Source organism: Salvia miltiorrhiza, chromosome 6 (genome assembly GCF_028751815.1).
Source record: "Salvia miltiorrhiza cultivar Shanhuang (shh) chromosome 6, IMPLAD_Smil_shh, whole genome shotgun sequence".
In the NCBI taxonomy this organism is placed as follows: domain Eukaryota; kingdom Viridiplantae; phylum Streptophyta; class Magnoliopsida; order Lamiales; family Lamiaceae; genus Salvia; species Salvia miltiorrhiza.
In genome coordinates, this window is record NC_080392.1 from 6,887,388 (window position 1) to 6,904,418 (window position 17,031).

Genomic DNA, 17,031 nt, shown 5'->3' on the forward strand with positions numbered 1-17,031 from the left:
TGTTTGCCGAACAAGGAACACTTGCGTACGTGTGCAAGTGCATTATTTAAATAAAATTATAGTAACTAATAGTATAAAATAAGGATGAAAAAATGGAAATATCTCGACAAATCGAATCGATGAACGTCATCAACACTAATCAAACACCAAGTTGTGTAACATACGAATTGGTTAATTATTGTGAATAAGGCGTCATCCTTATCTTAATCACTTTTCTTTCTACTTTCTCAAATATAAAATTATGAGCCCTACCATTTTTTCCATCTCTCCAATAAACTCATCTTAAATTGCTAATCAAATGCAAATGATAAGTTATTCTATCTCGAGTTTGTGAAGTGAAAGGCAAAAAAGTTGCTATAATTTGTTTGAATTTTGTGGTCGGAGTAAGAAATAAATAAAAGCGAGATGTTTTATTTGACCTTTATGTATTGTCAAAATGATAGAAAGTTAATAGATAGAATTCGTTAAACAACCAATAAAACGAATTTGATTAAATTGAGCTACATTTTTTTATGACGAAAACTTGCGCTTGAACGTCTGCAAATTATAATTAATTAATTATCAATTATTTCTCAAAATTTTCATTTATTAATCATATGGCCACTTGGCAAGGCAATCTGCACCAGAAATCATCTATTTCTTCATTGTATACAGTACATATTTCTCTTCGAGCAATTGGTATGCGTAATTTACATTAAAATAATATATATATATATATATATATATATATATATATATATATATATTTATTAAAAAAGAAAGAAAAAAGGAACCAAAGAAACCCGTGAGAGCACAAGAGAGCAAACTACGGGCCGAGCCTCGTTAAAACCTTTTAAGTAAACCCGCGAGGGAGAAACCTTAAAAGGAAAAAGAGTACTCGTCTATAAAGACAAACCCCATCATCGAAGCGGAAGTGAGGCAACTTCAAGAATTCCGGTCGAACCATCACCCTTAAGTTGCTCGGCTTCGATGCACTAGGAAAACGAAACCAAAAAACAAACAAGCAAAAAACACTCAACCTAAATAACATCAAAAAGACCCTAACCTTGGAAAACATAAAGGAAAGCAACAGATCTATGAGAAGGCCGAAGATAGAACTTCGCCGGAGATCCCCAAGCAGCAAACTAGACAAAAGCAAACACCACCCACCTAGGCAACGCAGCGGGAGGAATCCAACGGCCGGAGAGACGCCGTCGCCGAGGACTCCCCTGCTGGTACTGGTGCAGTCGAAAGCAGCGCCCCTCCCAACCCAAACGCCATACCTCAAGCTCCAAGAAATCACCAACGCACAAACAGCAACTGACCCGAAACCCACAGCAACCCATGCACGACAGCAAACAGCCCACACACCTAAACTCCGAGCCCCCCAAGACGAAGCAGTCCACCAGTCACATGCGGACCACTCTAATGTGACTATGCGTGGACATGTCAGTAGCCACAGCATGCTTGATCTCATTAATGGCAAAGGGCCACCAACCCTCATTCCGATCACCATTGGCCATAATATCCGCCGGCCTGTTGCCCTCCCTATATATAGTAATTTATATTAAAACAATATAAATATATCAATTTGAAAGAAATGCTATATATATATGTATATATATATATATATATATATATATATTATGAATAAATGAATAAATTGCAAAGTTCATAATTTAAAATATACTAATATTTAAAATTTATGTATAAAATAATTAAAAAAGTGATTACGTTTATTTTGATGCCATTAACCCTATAATAAAATGAATGTTGCAATTGTGAGCACATGAATGACCAGTAAGATGAAAAATAGATAATTAATTAAAAAAATCTGGTCAAGTACGTGATGAAAGTGGCATTGGTTTTAGGCGAGGCAGACAATAATAATCAATATAAGTATGCGTGGCTCTTTCCTTTATGATCAAGTGCTTTATCAAAAGCGACATTACATTAACTAAGTACTAATGAAAACGGTTTCATATTTAAATATATTAACCAAGTTGTGAGGTCACAGAAATGGATTTCTCAAACATTGGATTCGCATATGTCATATTCTTAATTTATTGCTCACTTGATTTAAATAAAATATTTCATGAATGTATCATTTTGTCACGTTCCACTGCAAAAATCCTCTTATGTTGCGTTCACAATTTCATATATTTGTAGGATCAAGGCTGGCTTAGTTCATTGCGCGCTATAGTATAAATAGTTATTTTCTCATCTTATATTATATTCAGAATATAAAAGTGAAAAAAACTTTGACTTCTAATCACCCTTAAATGTAATTACACATTTTAACGAACTAAATCAATAATTCTCATGTATTCTTTATTGATTTCGTGCTTATCTATTCGTGTTATTTCCTAGCAGAGGAGTCACATTTGCAATAACTTTGGGGTTCTTAAATAAAGCACATTTGATATTTCAAAAGTATATACATAACTTTTTAACTCAAAATATTCACCTTTATTCATAAGCAAATACTTGCATCGCATAAGATAACAGATATAATAACAAATATAGTTTCGTAAAGATATACAATAATAGCAAATAAAATTTTAAGATTTTTTTATTAGTAAATGAGACTTTTGCTTGAATGTAAATAAGATTTCTTTAAATAGCAAATAAGACTTTTCTTAAAAGACTTTAAGACTTTTTATTTGTAAATGAAATTTTTGCTTGAATGTAAATAATAATTTTTGTAAAATTAAACAAGACTTTTCTTAAAAGTAAATAAGACTTTTATTAAGTAAATAAGATTTTAAGAACTTTTATTCGTGAATGAGACTTTTGCTACTAAATGCAAATAAGATTTTCTTAATACGTAAATAAGACTTTTTATTAGTAAATGAAATTTTTGCTTGAATAATAAATTAAATGAGACCTTTTTTTAGGAACAAATAAGATTTTTCATAATAGTAAATAAGAATTTAAACTTTTGATTCGTAGATTAAATTTTTGGAAGAGCATATATTTTCCCTCCAAGATGCTTGATCACAATGTGGCTTGCCTCCTTGATTACATGGGAGTAAATAAATTATATTGCATATGTAAAATTGAGTCGAAAACTCACGGCCACCTTTTCTTTAAATGTGTAGGAACAAAATTATGGGACGATTCTATAGTTTTGAGACATTTAAAGTGGGACGGAAGGAGTAGTAGTTAGTTGTAACATTTCAAATTTTCAGGGGCTCTCTCTTGTTGAGTGTAAGATGCCAAGTAGTGTACCAAATCTCAAAATAGTGAAATAAATGTGTGTATGTGTGTGTTTGGAGGGACTGCATTAAGCCCAAACGAAGTAGACCTCAAACAACAAATCTAAACTAAATTATCATGTAGACTTTGAATATAAGCATGGTTGCCATGGTCTTATATTGAAATTGGCTACCGTTGAAGAGTAACAAAAAAGAAGCAATAAGAAATTTTTGTAGTAATTTGGATCCACGTACCCCTTTACAATAGTTAGTTTCGGATTCCATCTTCGAGTTCACCCCCACCCCCGCCCTCAACTTGTGGTGTTGCGATTGTCTCTCCCTTGAGTATACCTAAAATATCTAATTTCTAATTTATTTTTTGCTATTTTTTTAATATACGTATTTGCATCAAAAAATTATACTCCCTCCGTCCCCAAAATAAGTTTCTCTTAAGGGACGACACGAATTTTAAGGAAAAGTGGTAAAGTGTATTGAAAGTGGAGAAAAATATGTTATACTAATTAGTATTGAGAGTGATGAAAAAGTGAAAAAGGTGTTATAATTAGTATTGAGAGTGGTGAAAAAGTGAAAAGTAAGAATAAATAAAGTATTATTAGTGGTGGGGTAGTACTACCCAGGAGTTCGTTGAGGGTGTTGAAATCTTTGTTCATTATGCATTGTCTCAACCAAGATTCATGTATGAATCAATGATCAAGTGTCCCTGCACTAAATGCAAGAACAAAAGATGGGACGATCCTATGATTGTGAGGGTTCATCTAGCAAAAAATGGGTTTATTCCTAAATATGAGAATTGGGTTATGCACGGTGAACCCCTAAATTCTTCACAAACTGTATCAACTGGACCACCTGATGGTGTGCAGAATAGGTATGAGACAATGATAATGGATGTTGTAAATGCACAATTTATTAGTAGAAGCGTAGTGGAAGAACCCCCAAATCCTGCTGCTCAACTGTTATACGATATGTTGAAGGCTACTGATAGAGAATTATGGCCCGGTTGTAAGAATCACACACAATTGTCACTTGTGGCGAGGTTGATGAACATAAAATCCGAGAACCACCTATCGGAACATTGTTTTGATCAAATTTTGGAGTTGATCAAGGAGATAGTACCTGAAGACAACTTGGTTACAGATAATTTCTATAGTGCAAAGAAGCTTCTACGTGGGATGGGTTTACCCGTTGAGAAGATTGATTGTTGCCGAAACAATTGCATGCTCTTTTGAGGGGTTGATGAAAATCTGGATGAATGTAAGTTTTGTGAAGCAAAACGGTACAAACAGACAAAGGATGGGAGCCGAAGGCAAAGGATGATTGCAGTCAGTCAAATGCATTATTTTCCATTAACTCCAAGGCTACAAAGGTTGAACGCATCTAATGCTACTGCAGCCCAAATGCGTTGGCATGGGACGTCACAAGATGATGGTGTGATGCGTCGGGCTGTAAACAAACCAAGCCGCTCGTGAACTATTCGAAGCTCGGCTCGAAAAAAGCTCGTTCAAGTTCGTTTAGAGAAGCTCGTAAAATAAACAAACCAAACTTGAGCTTAGTAGTATTCAGCTCGTTAGCTCGTAAACATGTTCGTCAAGTGATTCAGCTTGAAAAATATAAATTATTAGTAGACATAACTTATATTTATCCACTAAAATTAATAATAATTGTATTAAATCTCTAATTAATTTTGTTTGTTATAAGAAAATAATTAATATATTTATTATTTTAGATAAAATAATTTATTTTTAAAATAAAATAATCAATATTTTGAATATAAATATAAATTTAGAAAGTTCGTATAGGCTCGATTAGGCTCGTGAGCCTCAAAGTATTCGGTAAGTAAAGTAAACTTGAGCACACCAGATGCGAGCTGCATTGTTATGGACAATTAGCGACTTTCCAGCTTATTCTATGCTTTCTGGGTGGAGTACATCTGGCAAAGTGGCATGTCCCCATTGTCTTGATGATACAAATTCATTTAGATTGCCATTAAGTGGTAAACAATCGTGGTTTGACTGTCACAGAAGGTTCCTACCTGTTGATCATCCTTTTCGTCGCAATAAAACTGCTTTTATAAAAAATAAGCAAGTAAGAGAAGGTCCCCCAGCAAAACTAACTGGACATCAAATATTGGCAGAGATAGAGCGATTAGGGATAAAAAAAAGGTTACTGAATTAACAGTACCGGAAACCAGACTGCGTATATCTAAGCGCCAACGATCATACGAGTCTGGTTGGAGAAAAAAAAGCATCTTTTGGGATTTGCCGTATTGGAGTTCACTACTTATCCGATATAATCTCGATGTTATGCATATTGAGAAAAATGTGTTTGATAATATATTCAACACTATCATGAATGCTAGAGGCAAAACAAAAGACACTAACAAATCCCGCGAAGAATTAAATCTTTTTTGTTGCAGGCCTGAATTGCAAGGCAACAGTGCTACTGGTAAGTATCCAAAGGCTGTTTATATGCTCGATAATGATGACAAAAGTATTATTTTGAAGTGGATTGAAGAACTCCGATTTCCTGATGAATATGTTTCAAATTTGGGGAGATGTGTGAATTTGAGCACTCTGCAAATGTTTGGAATAAAGAGCCATGATTGTCATGTGATGATGCAACGGATATTGCCTATTGCCTTCAAAGAACTTCTTCCGATTAATGTGTGGAAGGCAATAACAGATTTGTGTCTATATTTTAAAGAATTGACATCACCAAATCTTCAAGTTGATAATCTTCGGCAAATGCATCAAAATATTCCAGTAATTCTCTGTAAATTGGAACGCATTTTTCCACCCAGTTTCTTTGACTCAATGGAACATCTCCCAATCCATTTGGCATATGAAGCATTGTTGGCAGGGCCAGGTCAGTATAGATGGATGTATCCGTTTGAGCGGTACTTAGGAAAGTTGAAAAAAACTGTTAAAAACAAAGCAAAGGTTGAAGGATCAATCACAAATGCATATCTTGTTGAAGAAGCTTCTGCATTTTGTTCCTATTATTTTGAAAGATCATATTCAAACTATACAACGAAATATTCCAAGAAACCTTGTTGGTGCATCATCTAGTGGTATTGAAGATCACCCACATATGTTGACTATTTTCAAGAATATTGGTAGAGTATTTGGGAAGAATTCGTCAAGGTTTTTGCAAAAAGAAGAGTATGATGCTGCACATTTGTATGTCCTTAACAATTGCCCAGAGGTTACAAACACATACACTGGGTTATTCTTTGATGAAATCAAATATAAATTCCCAAGGATCACGGCCAATCAGCTCCAAATCAAGTTTGATACTGAGTTTGCCAATTGGTTCAAATCATATGTAAGAATTTTAATAAATGTTTCACATAATTATTTACATGTTAATTTTCTTTTTATTGACACTTTACTTGTATTAGGTTGGAGATCCAAGCAATGAAATTGACAACATATACTTGCGTCATTTGTCGTTGGGGCCATTACAAAGGGTGACATGTTATCAAGGTTTTTATGTCAATGGATTTAAATTTCAGACAGTGGAATACGGGTCGAGAAACAAAACTGACAATGGTGGAATTTGTGTAAAGGGGTCGGTGTTAGGTGGAGTTCAACAAGATTATTATGGGCGTTTGTTGGAGGTTGTGATTTTGGAGTATCCTGGGCTACCAACCAAAAAAACCACTTTGTTCAAGTGTCAATGGTTTGACCCTTCTCCAACTTGGACGTTTGTGGATCGAGAATTTAAGTTGGTTTCCATCAACCAAACTCATTTATACAATAAATATGAACCATTTGTCCTAGCATCACAAGCTATTCAAGTTTATTACTGCACATACCCAAGTAAAAATGTGACTAGGCGAAACTGGTTGGCAGCTTGCAAAGTGAAGGCAAGATCGCTAGTAGAAGTTTCGAGCAATGAAACTTCTTTGCCTTTCCAAGAGGAGTTGTTTACCCAAGTACATCATACAATAATAGATGATGATCCAATTCCCGTTCATCCTGATGGTGGCTTGGTAGACATGGTAGAGGATGAGGATGAAGATGAAGATGCAATTCATGAAAGCATTCTGGAAACATCATCCTCTGAAGCTGATGATTTAGATGATATAGAATAGTTATTATTTTGTTAATTTTTGTCAACATTTACTTGTCTACTTCATTTTCAAGATACAATGCATGTTATCACTAAGCAATCATTTTTTTCTCTCTATTTTTTTTAATGATCATAGTAATTATTCATTATTATATCACTATCATATACCATTTTTAGATAGAAGATGAGTAGTACTGCTTCGCATTCCACCGACTCAGACTCGACTGGATCTCGTGCTACTGAGACCCGTGCTCCTGAGACTCGTGCTACTGAGACACACGTTTCTGAGACGCAGGCGTCGGCAATCCGTCCAGACTTAGCACCTGACGGTAGGCTGATCTGTTGGTTGGAAAATGGGTATGTATATATGTTTGTCGAGTTAAGTAAAATGTTATGATATATTTAATTTGAGTTACTAATATTGAATTCAATACTTTATAATTCAGCATTTTGAGGCCGACTGAGAACATCCGATGCACAACTACTTCAAGCTTTCAGGGCTTCATAGATCCTGAAGGCGTCAATTGGAAGAGTTTGTCGCCCAGCACCATAGATGTATATTATGATGAGTTTAAGGTATATTATAGTAATTATTTCGTTTAGATATCATTAAATTTATACTAACTTCAAATTCAAGTGTTGTAGAAAGCTTTTACATGGGATGGGGAAGTTTACAGCTCGGACGTCATTCGTAAGACATGGATCTCACAAGCTAGGCATGCTTATAAAGATTTTGTCCATGGATGTAAGGTTATTATCGATGAAGGGAGCAAACCTCAATTTCTTCATAAAGACATTGTTACAAAGTGGAAGAAATATTGGGCGACACCTGAATTCCAAGTTAAGTCGCAGCAGGCGAGCAAGAATCGTCGATCTGAACCTGCTGGTCCAGGTACATGGATATCTATCTACTATGGAGGCTCTCGCAATGCTATTAGTCATGCTGAGTATGTGGTAAGTTATTGCAAACGTGTTTTTATCTTTGTAAAAAATTCAATAATTTAATTTTGAATCATCTTTCTTTATTACAGGCTCGTGAGAAGAACATTCATATCGCAGATGCACAGTATGATACTTTCATGAGGATGCACTTTAAGAAAGGACAGTTCGATGGACGGGCACAGACTCAGGGTGTAAGTAATATAAACATTTTATTCTAAGCATTTAATTCTATTTTATCACATTTTAAGTTGTTTGTAATGCATCTAAATATAGCTTGAGATACATCGTCGAGTCGAGGAGTTACGCTCTACTCTTGGACGAGATGTCACTCCAGATGAGGTCAGTCAGATCTATAGGGAGGTGGTGACGCCAGATCCGAAGGGGCGTAGACTCGGATTGGGCATTATGTCTCAGATGCGTTCCACTGGTTCGACGAGCACTCATTCGACGTGCTCGTCTCAATTTCCTTCAGCATCAGTCTCAGCTCAGATTGCACAGCTCCAGACAGAGTTAGAGCAGACACAACAGAGAGAGGCTACTCTACAGGCTACTCTACAGGCTGAGGTGCAGGAGCGATGACGAAAAGAAGTAGAAATGGATACTAGGCAATTGGAAATGCAACAACAAATTTCTCAACTTATGAAATTCTTCCAATCATCCTCAGGGTCGTTCCCCCGTTCCTCGTCTCCACCCTAGATACATGTTTTGTACTTATTATATATTGATATCAGATTTTTATTTAGATGTTTATGAATTTATTACACTAACAGGTATCCTTTATGATATTTTATTAGTTTGATTTTGAGATGATTATTAATTTAAATATTGCATTGATTTTGTATTTATTAGAAACAGGTTTTACTGTGAAATATTAAAAAAATAAAAATAAAAAGTATATATATATTGCTACGGTTTTACTACGGAATATTAAAAAAAATACCAAAAAAAATACCGGTATGTAGCTACGATTTTGCTACGGAATATAAAAAAAATAAAAAAATACCTATATGTAGCTACGGATTATTAAAAAAAAAAATACCTATATGTAGCTACGGTTTTACTACGGATTATTAAAAAAATATAAAAGAAATCTATATATAGCTACGGTTTTACTACGGAATGTTAAAAAAAATATCTGTATATAGCTACAGATTCACTACGGATTATTAAAAAAATGAAATATAATATCTTTATGGCTATGGCTTTACGACGGCTATTTAAAAAAATTACAGAAATGAAAAAGTAAAATAACGACGGTATATTCCGTCATTAAACCGTTGTTAAATTTAACGACTGAATATCCCGTCACAGGTGAACAGTACGACCAAGCATATCGCGACCCTTGTCATTCCGTCGTGAATTTTGGAATTTCCGTAGTTAATCATTTTTTGCTACGGTTTAGCTACGGAATTTTCCGTAGTTAATTTCGATTTTTTTTGTAGTGAGTTGTCCAAACATGGAAAGAAAGAAAGATGAACTTATTTGGGGACGTTCCAAAAAAGAAAAAGAGAAACTTATTTCAGGGATGGAGGGAGTATTACCTGACTGTACATTTTCAATATTTATTGTGTGCACGTGGCTATTTATATAATTCTTTTTTTTTTTGCTATTTATATATTTATTGTGTGGAGATAAACTCGTACTCCTTGTTACGGCTCCATTTACATTAGACTAGAGTCATACGGAGTATAAAATAAAGAGCTTAGTTATTACAATCATTTAATTTATGCAGAAATTAGCTCAATGGTTATATATGTCTTCTTTTGAATTTATCATTTTTGAATTTTGAGGGATAATTACCCCTCAAATTAATATCCTCCCTTCATCCCCAAATAACTTCTCAATAAAAGACAACACGAATTTTTTTAAAAAAAATTATTGTGTATTGATAGTGAAGAAAAAAAATATAACTATAATTAGTATTGAAATTGGTGAAAATGTGTTATAATTAGTATTGTAAATGATGAAATGTTGAAAAATAAGAATAAATAAAATATTATTAGTGGTGGTGTAATATCCCAAAATGGATAGGAAGTTATTTGGGGGACGTCCCAAAAATGAAATATATGAAGTTATTTGGGGACGGAGGGAGTACAAGATTTCAAAGTTTTGCAAATTTACTTATTGTAGTCCCTTCGTCCCAATTAACTTGATCAATATTTGTTTTTGAACCGTCTACATTAATCAATTTCCTTATATGAAATAAATATAAATAAAAAAATATTTAATCATTTATTTGCTTTATTTCGTGTCGAAAAGAAATTGATCAACTTAGCCGTGGAACCAAACTCTTATGTTTTAGTCCATGTGGTCTGACTCCAAGCCATGTGTGTACATTTCTTTGTACGAATACCTAGCTAGCTATATAACTTATATATTGATATTTGCGACTGAAAATTAATTTCATGGATAAATTCTCTGAAAGTAGAACTTTTGGGTTAGAAAATTGAAAATGTATCAATGTTAGTCTATTTATTTCAATTAGTTTTACTATTATTTGCATTGTAGTCAATATTACATTTTCTATCTTATATCAAATAATTAAAACACACACACACATAAATATTAAATGACTAAACTACTCTTAGAATAATAATAATAATAATAATAATAATAATAATAATAATAATAATAATAATAATAATAATAATAATAATAATAATAATCCCTTCATCCTAAAAAAATAGTTCTAAATGAGGACAACACGAATTTTAATAAAAGTGTTTTGAATGTATTATGAGTGAAAAAATGATTTCACCTATATATATATAAGTGTAAATGTGATACGATAAAAAGGTACTCTTGGTCACACACAATTCATTCTCTAGCATTATATGACGATTATATAAAACCTTTTTTCTCTAATCATTTATGAAATTCCATATATAGTCAATATAAACTAGTATAGTTTTTGAATTAACTGAGTATCATGGTCACACCATTCAGTTTTTATATTTAAACTTTTATTAAGTTCTTCCAAATATTCAAAACAAGGGAAAGAGAATAGTAACATGGGACAAAGATGATGGCACATGCATTTCATTTAGTACAATATCCTCTCAGAAATTAATTAAGTTTGTAGAATTTGAATTCTTGTTAGAGAGCGAAACCTAACTCTTTCTTGCATTGGCTACTTCTTACTTCCCCTATATGCAATCTGCATTGGTCTGCCTAACAAATATTTTGTCACACTTGTTTAGTGGTGGAAATTGTAAGAGAAAAAGTCTAACCACAAAAGTTAAGCTGATAATTTAATTTTTGTTTTAAGGTTGTGGCATTAATGAAGTAACGTATAATGCCCAATTCTTGGCCTCTATGCAGTTGTTAAAGGGTGAGAGAAATTGGCACATAGCACTTAATCTTTATGTTTATATATTGTATATTTGTATGTTGACTTTTATTAGCTCACATCATGCATGCGTGCTTATAAAAAAATATAGAAATTTACAATTACGTATATTTTACCTCATATCATCATATCCAAAATTAAAAATAAAATAAAAAGTTGATTAATTGAACGCAAATAATATACTACAACAAATGTTTCAACAGTGACATGCCTGCTTTTTGACAAATAGTGACACTTATAAATGTAACTAAATAAAATTATAAAATAAAATCACACTTGCTAGCAAAAATTTATTCACTTAATTTTTCTTTTGATACCTAGCTATAATTTCTAATTATTACTGTACCTATCATTTTTTTTTTTGATAAATAATTTACAACCAAATAATGTCGGACCAACAATCAAAATGAGACTTGTGCGTGCTTGAAAATGTATTTTATAACCGTGAGGTAAAAATTTTAAATTTAATTCTCTATTCTCTAAACTGATACGTTTTTGGCATCGTTTATCGTAAAATTGTAAAAGTTATAGTTTGTAACGATGGAAGAGAAAAAAAAATTGATTGAAATAATTCTACAAGATGAAGAGTTGATGTATACACTCCGAGAGATCGTAGTTTGTGGATGAAATAGAAACAAAACTTCGTACTCAAAGTAAGAGATGTATAATATCATGATTGTTCAAATATATCGATCCAATACGTATAAATCTAAGATTCAACTTTGCTGCTACTTTAATATCACAAAATTTGGATATTTTTGACAAAAATTATCATTATAAAACTTTCAATTCCATATATCTTTAATAAATAACTAAATTTTAAATATATATATAGCGTCAAAGTTAAACAGAGAATTATTATATATTTCATTTTGAACAAGTCTATACATTTTACGAACAGATCAACATAACTAACGAACAGACGTATTTAGTAAAAAAAGAGTAAAACTCGCCACCAGCAAGATTCGAACCCGGGGCAAATTGATGTTCATGCGGTGCATTGATTTGTTCGTAAAAATTGTAGATCTGTTCGTTTTTTTTTTCACGAATTCTCTATTCTCTAAATATTTAGCATTTTCTGTTTAACTTTTCTTTATATATATAAAAGATTCGACACTGTATATAATGCACGGGTGCAACAATAATTATAAAATAGAACATTAATCAAGTTTCAAAAGATGACAAGAGAAGAGCATGTGCAAACTTTCCAAACTCATTTTCTTACATGCAAAACTTCCCAACAAGTAGAGTGATTTACGAGACAACAATCTTGACAGACCGGTTAGGTGCAGCATCATTCTCGCATATTGTGAAAGAAACCTTTGTACATACCTCAACCGCTCAATCTCACCATCTAATTAATTCCTATTTCCTACACCCACAATTCCAACTCATTGCTAAATCTTCAACTATATTAACAAACAAAGAAATTTTTGACCAAATTCTTGTTACAAACCCCCCCCCCCCAAAAAAAAAAAAAATTATATCAATCTGCAAAGATGATCATGAACATGCATATGCAACCTTGTGGAGGACTCTATCTCTCAACATGCCATTGTAAAGGGCCAATCTATTGGCTGGCATTTCTTGAATTTTCCTACCTTTATTTAAAGTGGTTGAATTTGAATATTTATTGAGATTAGCCTTATGTGATTTCCGGTATTCTTCACTATTCCCAATTGGGTCCACCACATCTTCTGCAAAGTGCACCTTCTTCTTCTTCTTCCTTTTCTTCCCTTCATCTGCCCACATGCACACCATTCATTCAATTTTTAAATAATGTGGCTGGATTTCTTTTTATAAATAAGTAAATATATATAACAACTTTTTTTTTAATCATCAAATACCACATATTCCAATAAGATGAAACATTACACAACTAGTCTAACTGACCTCTAATAATGACACGACATATATACACCAAAAAAACATATATTTATATTATCATGTAATTAGTTAATGATCACATCCATGATCCATCCGTGATTCTTGGACAATAAATTGAATACTAGAGATCAATTTTTCCCAACTCCAAAAATGCTGTCTTTTCTTTTCCCTTTTGGAGCATGCAAAGTAGTATATTTTTGAATATTTGTAGTGGCACAAAATAAATCGAAAATGGGAAATTAAAGTTGATTGATTCAACATTTCATACATACCTGAGGAAGGAATGATGCAAGATGGTAGCAGTGGAAAATGGGCAGTCGTCGACGGCGGCTTTTGGAGGCGGCGAGCGGCGAGCAGAATCACTGTGCCGGAAACTGCCATGGCGGTGGCCAACACCACGCTCTGTGATGACAGAATCGAAGACATGATTGCTGACGATCTGTCAATTCTGTTCCTCTGTGTTTGTGTGTAGAGAGAGAAAGACAAGGGGAGAGAGAGAGAGTTGGTGATGGGAATGAGAGGGAGAAGAGGGAAAATGGTTTGTTTATTTAATGTGGCAGTTGGGCTGATGCAGTTGTTTAATTGCTTTTTCATTTGTAGCTCTTTTTTTAATAAAGTGTTCTATAAGGATGTTGAAGGGTTATTTGTTTAATTTTTTATGTGTTTTACTATCCGTCCTTCAAATAAGTTTTCCTTTGGGGACGACACGAGTTTTAAAAAAAAAATAATAAAGTGAATTGATAATGGATAAAAATGTGTTATAATTAGTATTGAGAGTTGTGAAAAAATAAAAAGTAATAATAAATAAAGTATTATTAGTGGTGGGGTAGTTGTCCAAAAATAGAAAAAAAGCAAGAGGAATTTATTTGGGGATGTTTCAAAAAGAAAAAAGATTAACTTATTTCAGGGACGAATGGAGTATAACGTTTTACTCTCTCCGTCCCCGCTTCAAACTACCCAAAAAAATTAAATATAAAAATTAAGAAATATATGATAAAAGTGTAAAGTTGTGGTAAGAAAACTCTGGAAAATAGTATTTAATGCCTTATTTTATTTTTAAATTTAGGTTCAGTCATTTGAAATTGGACGAAAGGGAATATTAATATTGATTTTTTTAGACAAATAATCTTTTCATTTATTTACTTCTTTTTTTGTGTGTGTGTAAAAGGCCTTCATTTTGAAGAATGAAGATATCATGAGGTTCAAATCCCTTGAATTTTTATACTTCATTCGTCCACCAAGAGTGTAACACAATTACTGGATTGAGCATCCACAAAGAGTGTAACTCTTTTATTGGAGACAATATCTAACTTTCTACTTTTAATTACAATCATTCATTTTTATATGGTCTCGCACTCAATTCAACCATAAGTACTATTTTCTACTTAACACACATCTACTAACTATTTTCTTAAAATATATATTCACCAAAAGTATTGCACTCTTGGTAGACGGATGAAATATGTGATAGGTCCGGATCACTTGAAGCAAGACTATAAGTTGTTTTATTGACCTCACACTGAGCATGAGAGAATTTAACAACTATATGTATTACTATTTCACATGCCCAACATTATTCAAAAGCTCGTCACCTAGTCACATCCTCCACGAATTAGAAACAAGACTTCATCTTAAAAAGTCATGCCAAGAAGTCACAATATTCGTATTGTCCTAAAAGAGAACTACAATAAGATGAGAAAAAAAAAAACAGGTAAGAGCATCTCCAACGCTTGGCCCTTAGCGTTAGACCGAGCCGGCACTAAAGGAGGGGTGCCAATATTGTTGATTATACTCATTTTATTTTTTGACTATATATTATAATCAAGAAAATAAAATTAGTATAATTATAACTTTTTTCGCTAAATTTGACATAAAATTATATAAATATATATAAACTATATTTAATATATATATTTATTTATTCAAAATGTCACTTAATTTTGAGATTGTGCATCGTACGGGAGGACGTATTATTTTTTTTATGAAAAAAAATACCTTAATGAGCTTAATAATAATTTATATTTTCAAATTAAATTCCTTAACGAGCTTATTCACAAGCTAACTTACCAAATACTACTAGCAAGTTGAAGTTCAATTCATTTATTTATCGAGTTTAATGAACAAGTTTAACAAGAAAATTCGAATCAAACTGAGAATAACTTTTGGTATGTTTACAATTTCATATCAGGTCAAATATTTATAATTTGTTCATACCTACAAATATTAAATTAAATATTTTAAAATTAAACCAATCAAATATTGTTGTTGCTCTAGACACGCCGCCTGATAGGGTCACTTTCCACTTCCGATGGGAAAGATTTGGCCATTTGGGAATCAAACTTCGTCACTCTCTCATAACGAAAAAAAAAAAAAGAATGTTCATTGTTCAAGTTCTCTTGCCTATTTATTTTTACATGATAAAAAAGTTGAACTTCTTTTAATTTTTTTTTTTTTTTGTTGAAAAAAAAAACTTGTTTTTAAAGAAGCACGCTTACACGCACGGAGGCACGTTAATGCCATTGAAATAGATATTTATTTATTCAATAAATCTATGCAGCCACATTGTGGCCACCCATACACTAATATAATAAGAATAATATTGATTTATTTAATTTATTTTTTTAAATAAAAATAGGATTTAATTATTTTATTATATTCTCTATATTGTACTTATTTTTTTAATTTTTTTTTGCATTTTTTATTTTTAATTTATTTTTTAATAAAAATAAAAAAGTTACCAAAAAATTGCAAAAAAATGTAGGGTGGAAAAAGCAACGCTGAATTTGTTGGAATGAGTGGTTGTATGTGTAAGCATAAGGAAATTTAGTTACTCCAATGGCCGTTTAAAGTGAAATGTCAGGTACCTTTTGTAAGCCTATCGAAACTTTTACTATTATTATCATTATTTCGAAGCATCTTTTAATTTATCACTCCTTGCGTAAGTCCCCACCAACTTTGAACTTACCCTTTTCGTATTTATGAATAAAATATTGAGTAGTGTTATTTCGCCAAAATTTGTTCGGGACAAAAAAATATAAAATATTTTAAAAAATTGGTTCAAATTTTAAAAAGATTTAATTAATTTTATTTTTGTATCCACATTTTAGCTTTTTTTTATAATTTGTTAATGTTTCTTAATTATTATTATTGTTATTTTTATAGTTTTTGTACTTTAGAAATAATAAAAATTAAAAAGGTTGTTAAAAATTATGAAAAAAAACAATATTGAGAAAATAATAAAAATAACTAAATTATTTTTATTTTAAACAAAAAGATTTAAATAAATTTATTTTCTAAAAGTATTTAACCATATTTTATCTGGACAAATAATAGCATTATTGTAAAGTATTTCCTCCGTCGTCCATAATTATGCATAATTGCCTTTAACACTAATTTTAATAAAAAAATTATCAAAGTATTAATCATGAAAAAAAGATCTCATATTAAAGAATATTATTAAATAAATTGTGGGTGAAATAGTATAAATTATAAGGGTAAAATTGTGAAAATTATGTGTAGATGGTGTCTAAAAATAGAATATGCATAAATTTAAGAAATATATATACCCAAAAAAAAGTATGCATA

At 31.9% G+C, this 17,031-nt stretch overlaps 3 protein-coding genes across 3 annotated transcripts; 2 read left to right on the plus strand and 1 right to left on the minus strand.

Annotated features, from left to right (window-relative positions):
* The first annotated feature begins 5,542 nt into the window (after window positions 1-5,542).
* Window positions 5,543-7,290, plus strand: LOC130990416 (uncharacterized). The gene is made up of 3 exons (XM_057914651.1): window positions 5,543-6,059; window positions 6,205-6,518; window positions 6,595-7,290. The coding sequence occupies exons 1-3, from the start codon at window positions 5,543-5,545 to the stop codon at window positions 7,288-7,290; spliced, it is 1,527 nt and encodes a 508-aa protein (XP_057770634.1).
* A 1,014-nt stretch (window positions 7,291-8,304) lies between these two features.
* Window positions 8,305-9,015, plus strand: LOC130988291 (uncharacterized). Its single transcript, XM_057912102.1, has 2 exons — window positions 8,305-8,401; window positions 8,484-9,015. The coding sequence occupies exons 1-2, from the start codon at window positions 8,348-8,350 to the stop codon at window positions 8,787-8,789; spliced, it is 360 nt and encodes a 119-aa protein (XP_057768085.1). The 5' UTR covers window positions 8,305-8,347; the 3' UTR covers window positions 8,790-9,015.
* Window positions 9,016-12,682: 3,667 nt separating this feature from the next.
* Window positions 12,683-14,020, minus strand: LOC130988292 (uncharacterized). Its single transcript, XM_057912103.1, has 2 exons — window positions 13,719-14,020; window positions 12,683-13,301 (listed from the first exon to the last, which is right to left on the minus strand). Exons 1-2 carry the CDS (start codon window positions 13,870-13,872, stop codon window positions 13,063-13,065), a joined length of 393 nt encoding a protein of 130 aa, XP_057768086.1. The 5' UTR covers window positions 13,873-14,020; the 3' UTR covers window positions 12,683-13,062.
* Between the last annotated feature and the right edge of the window lie 3,011 nt (window positions 14,021-17,031).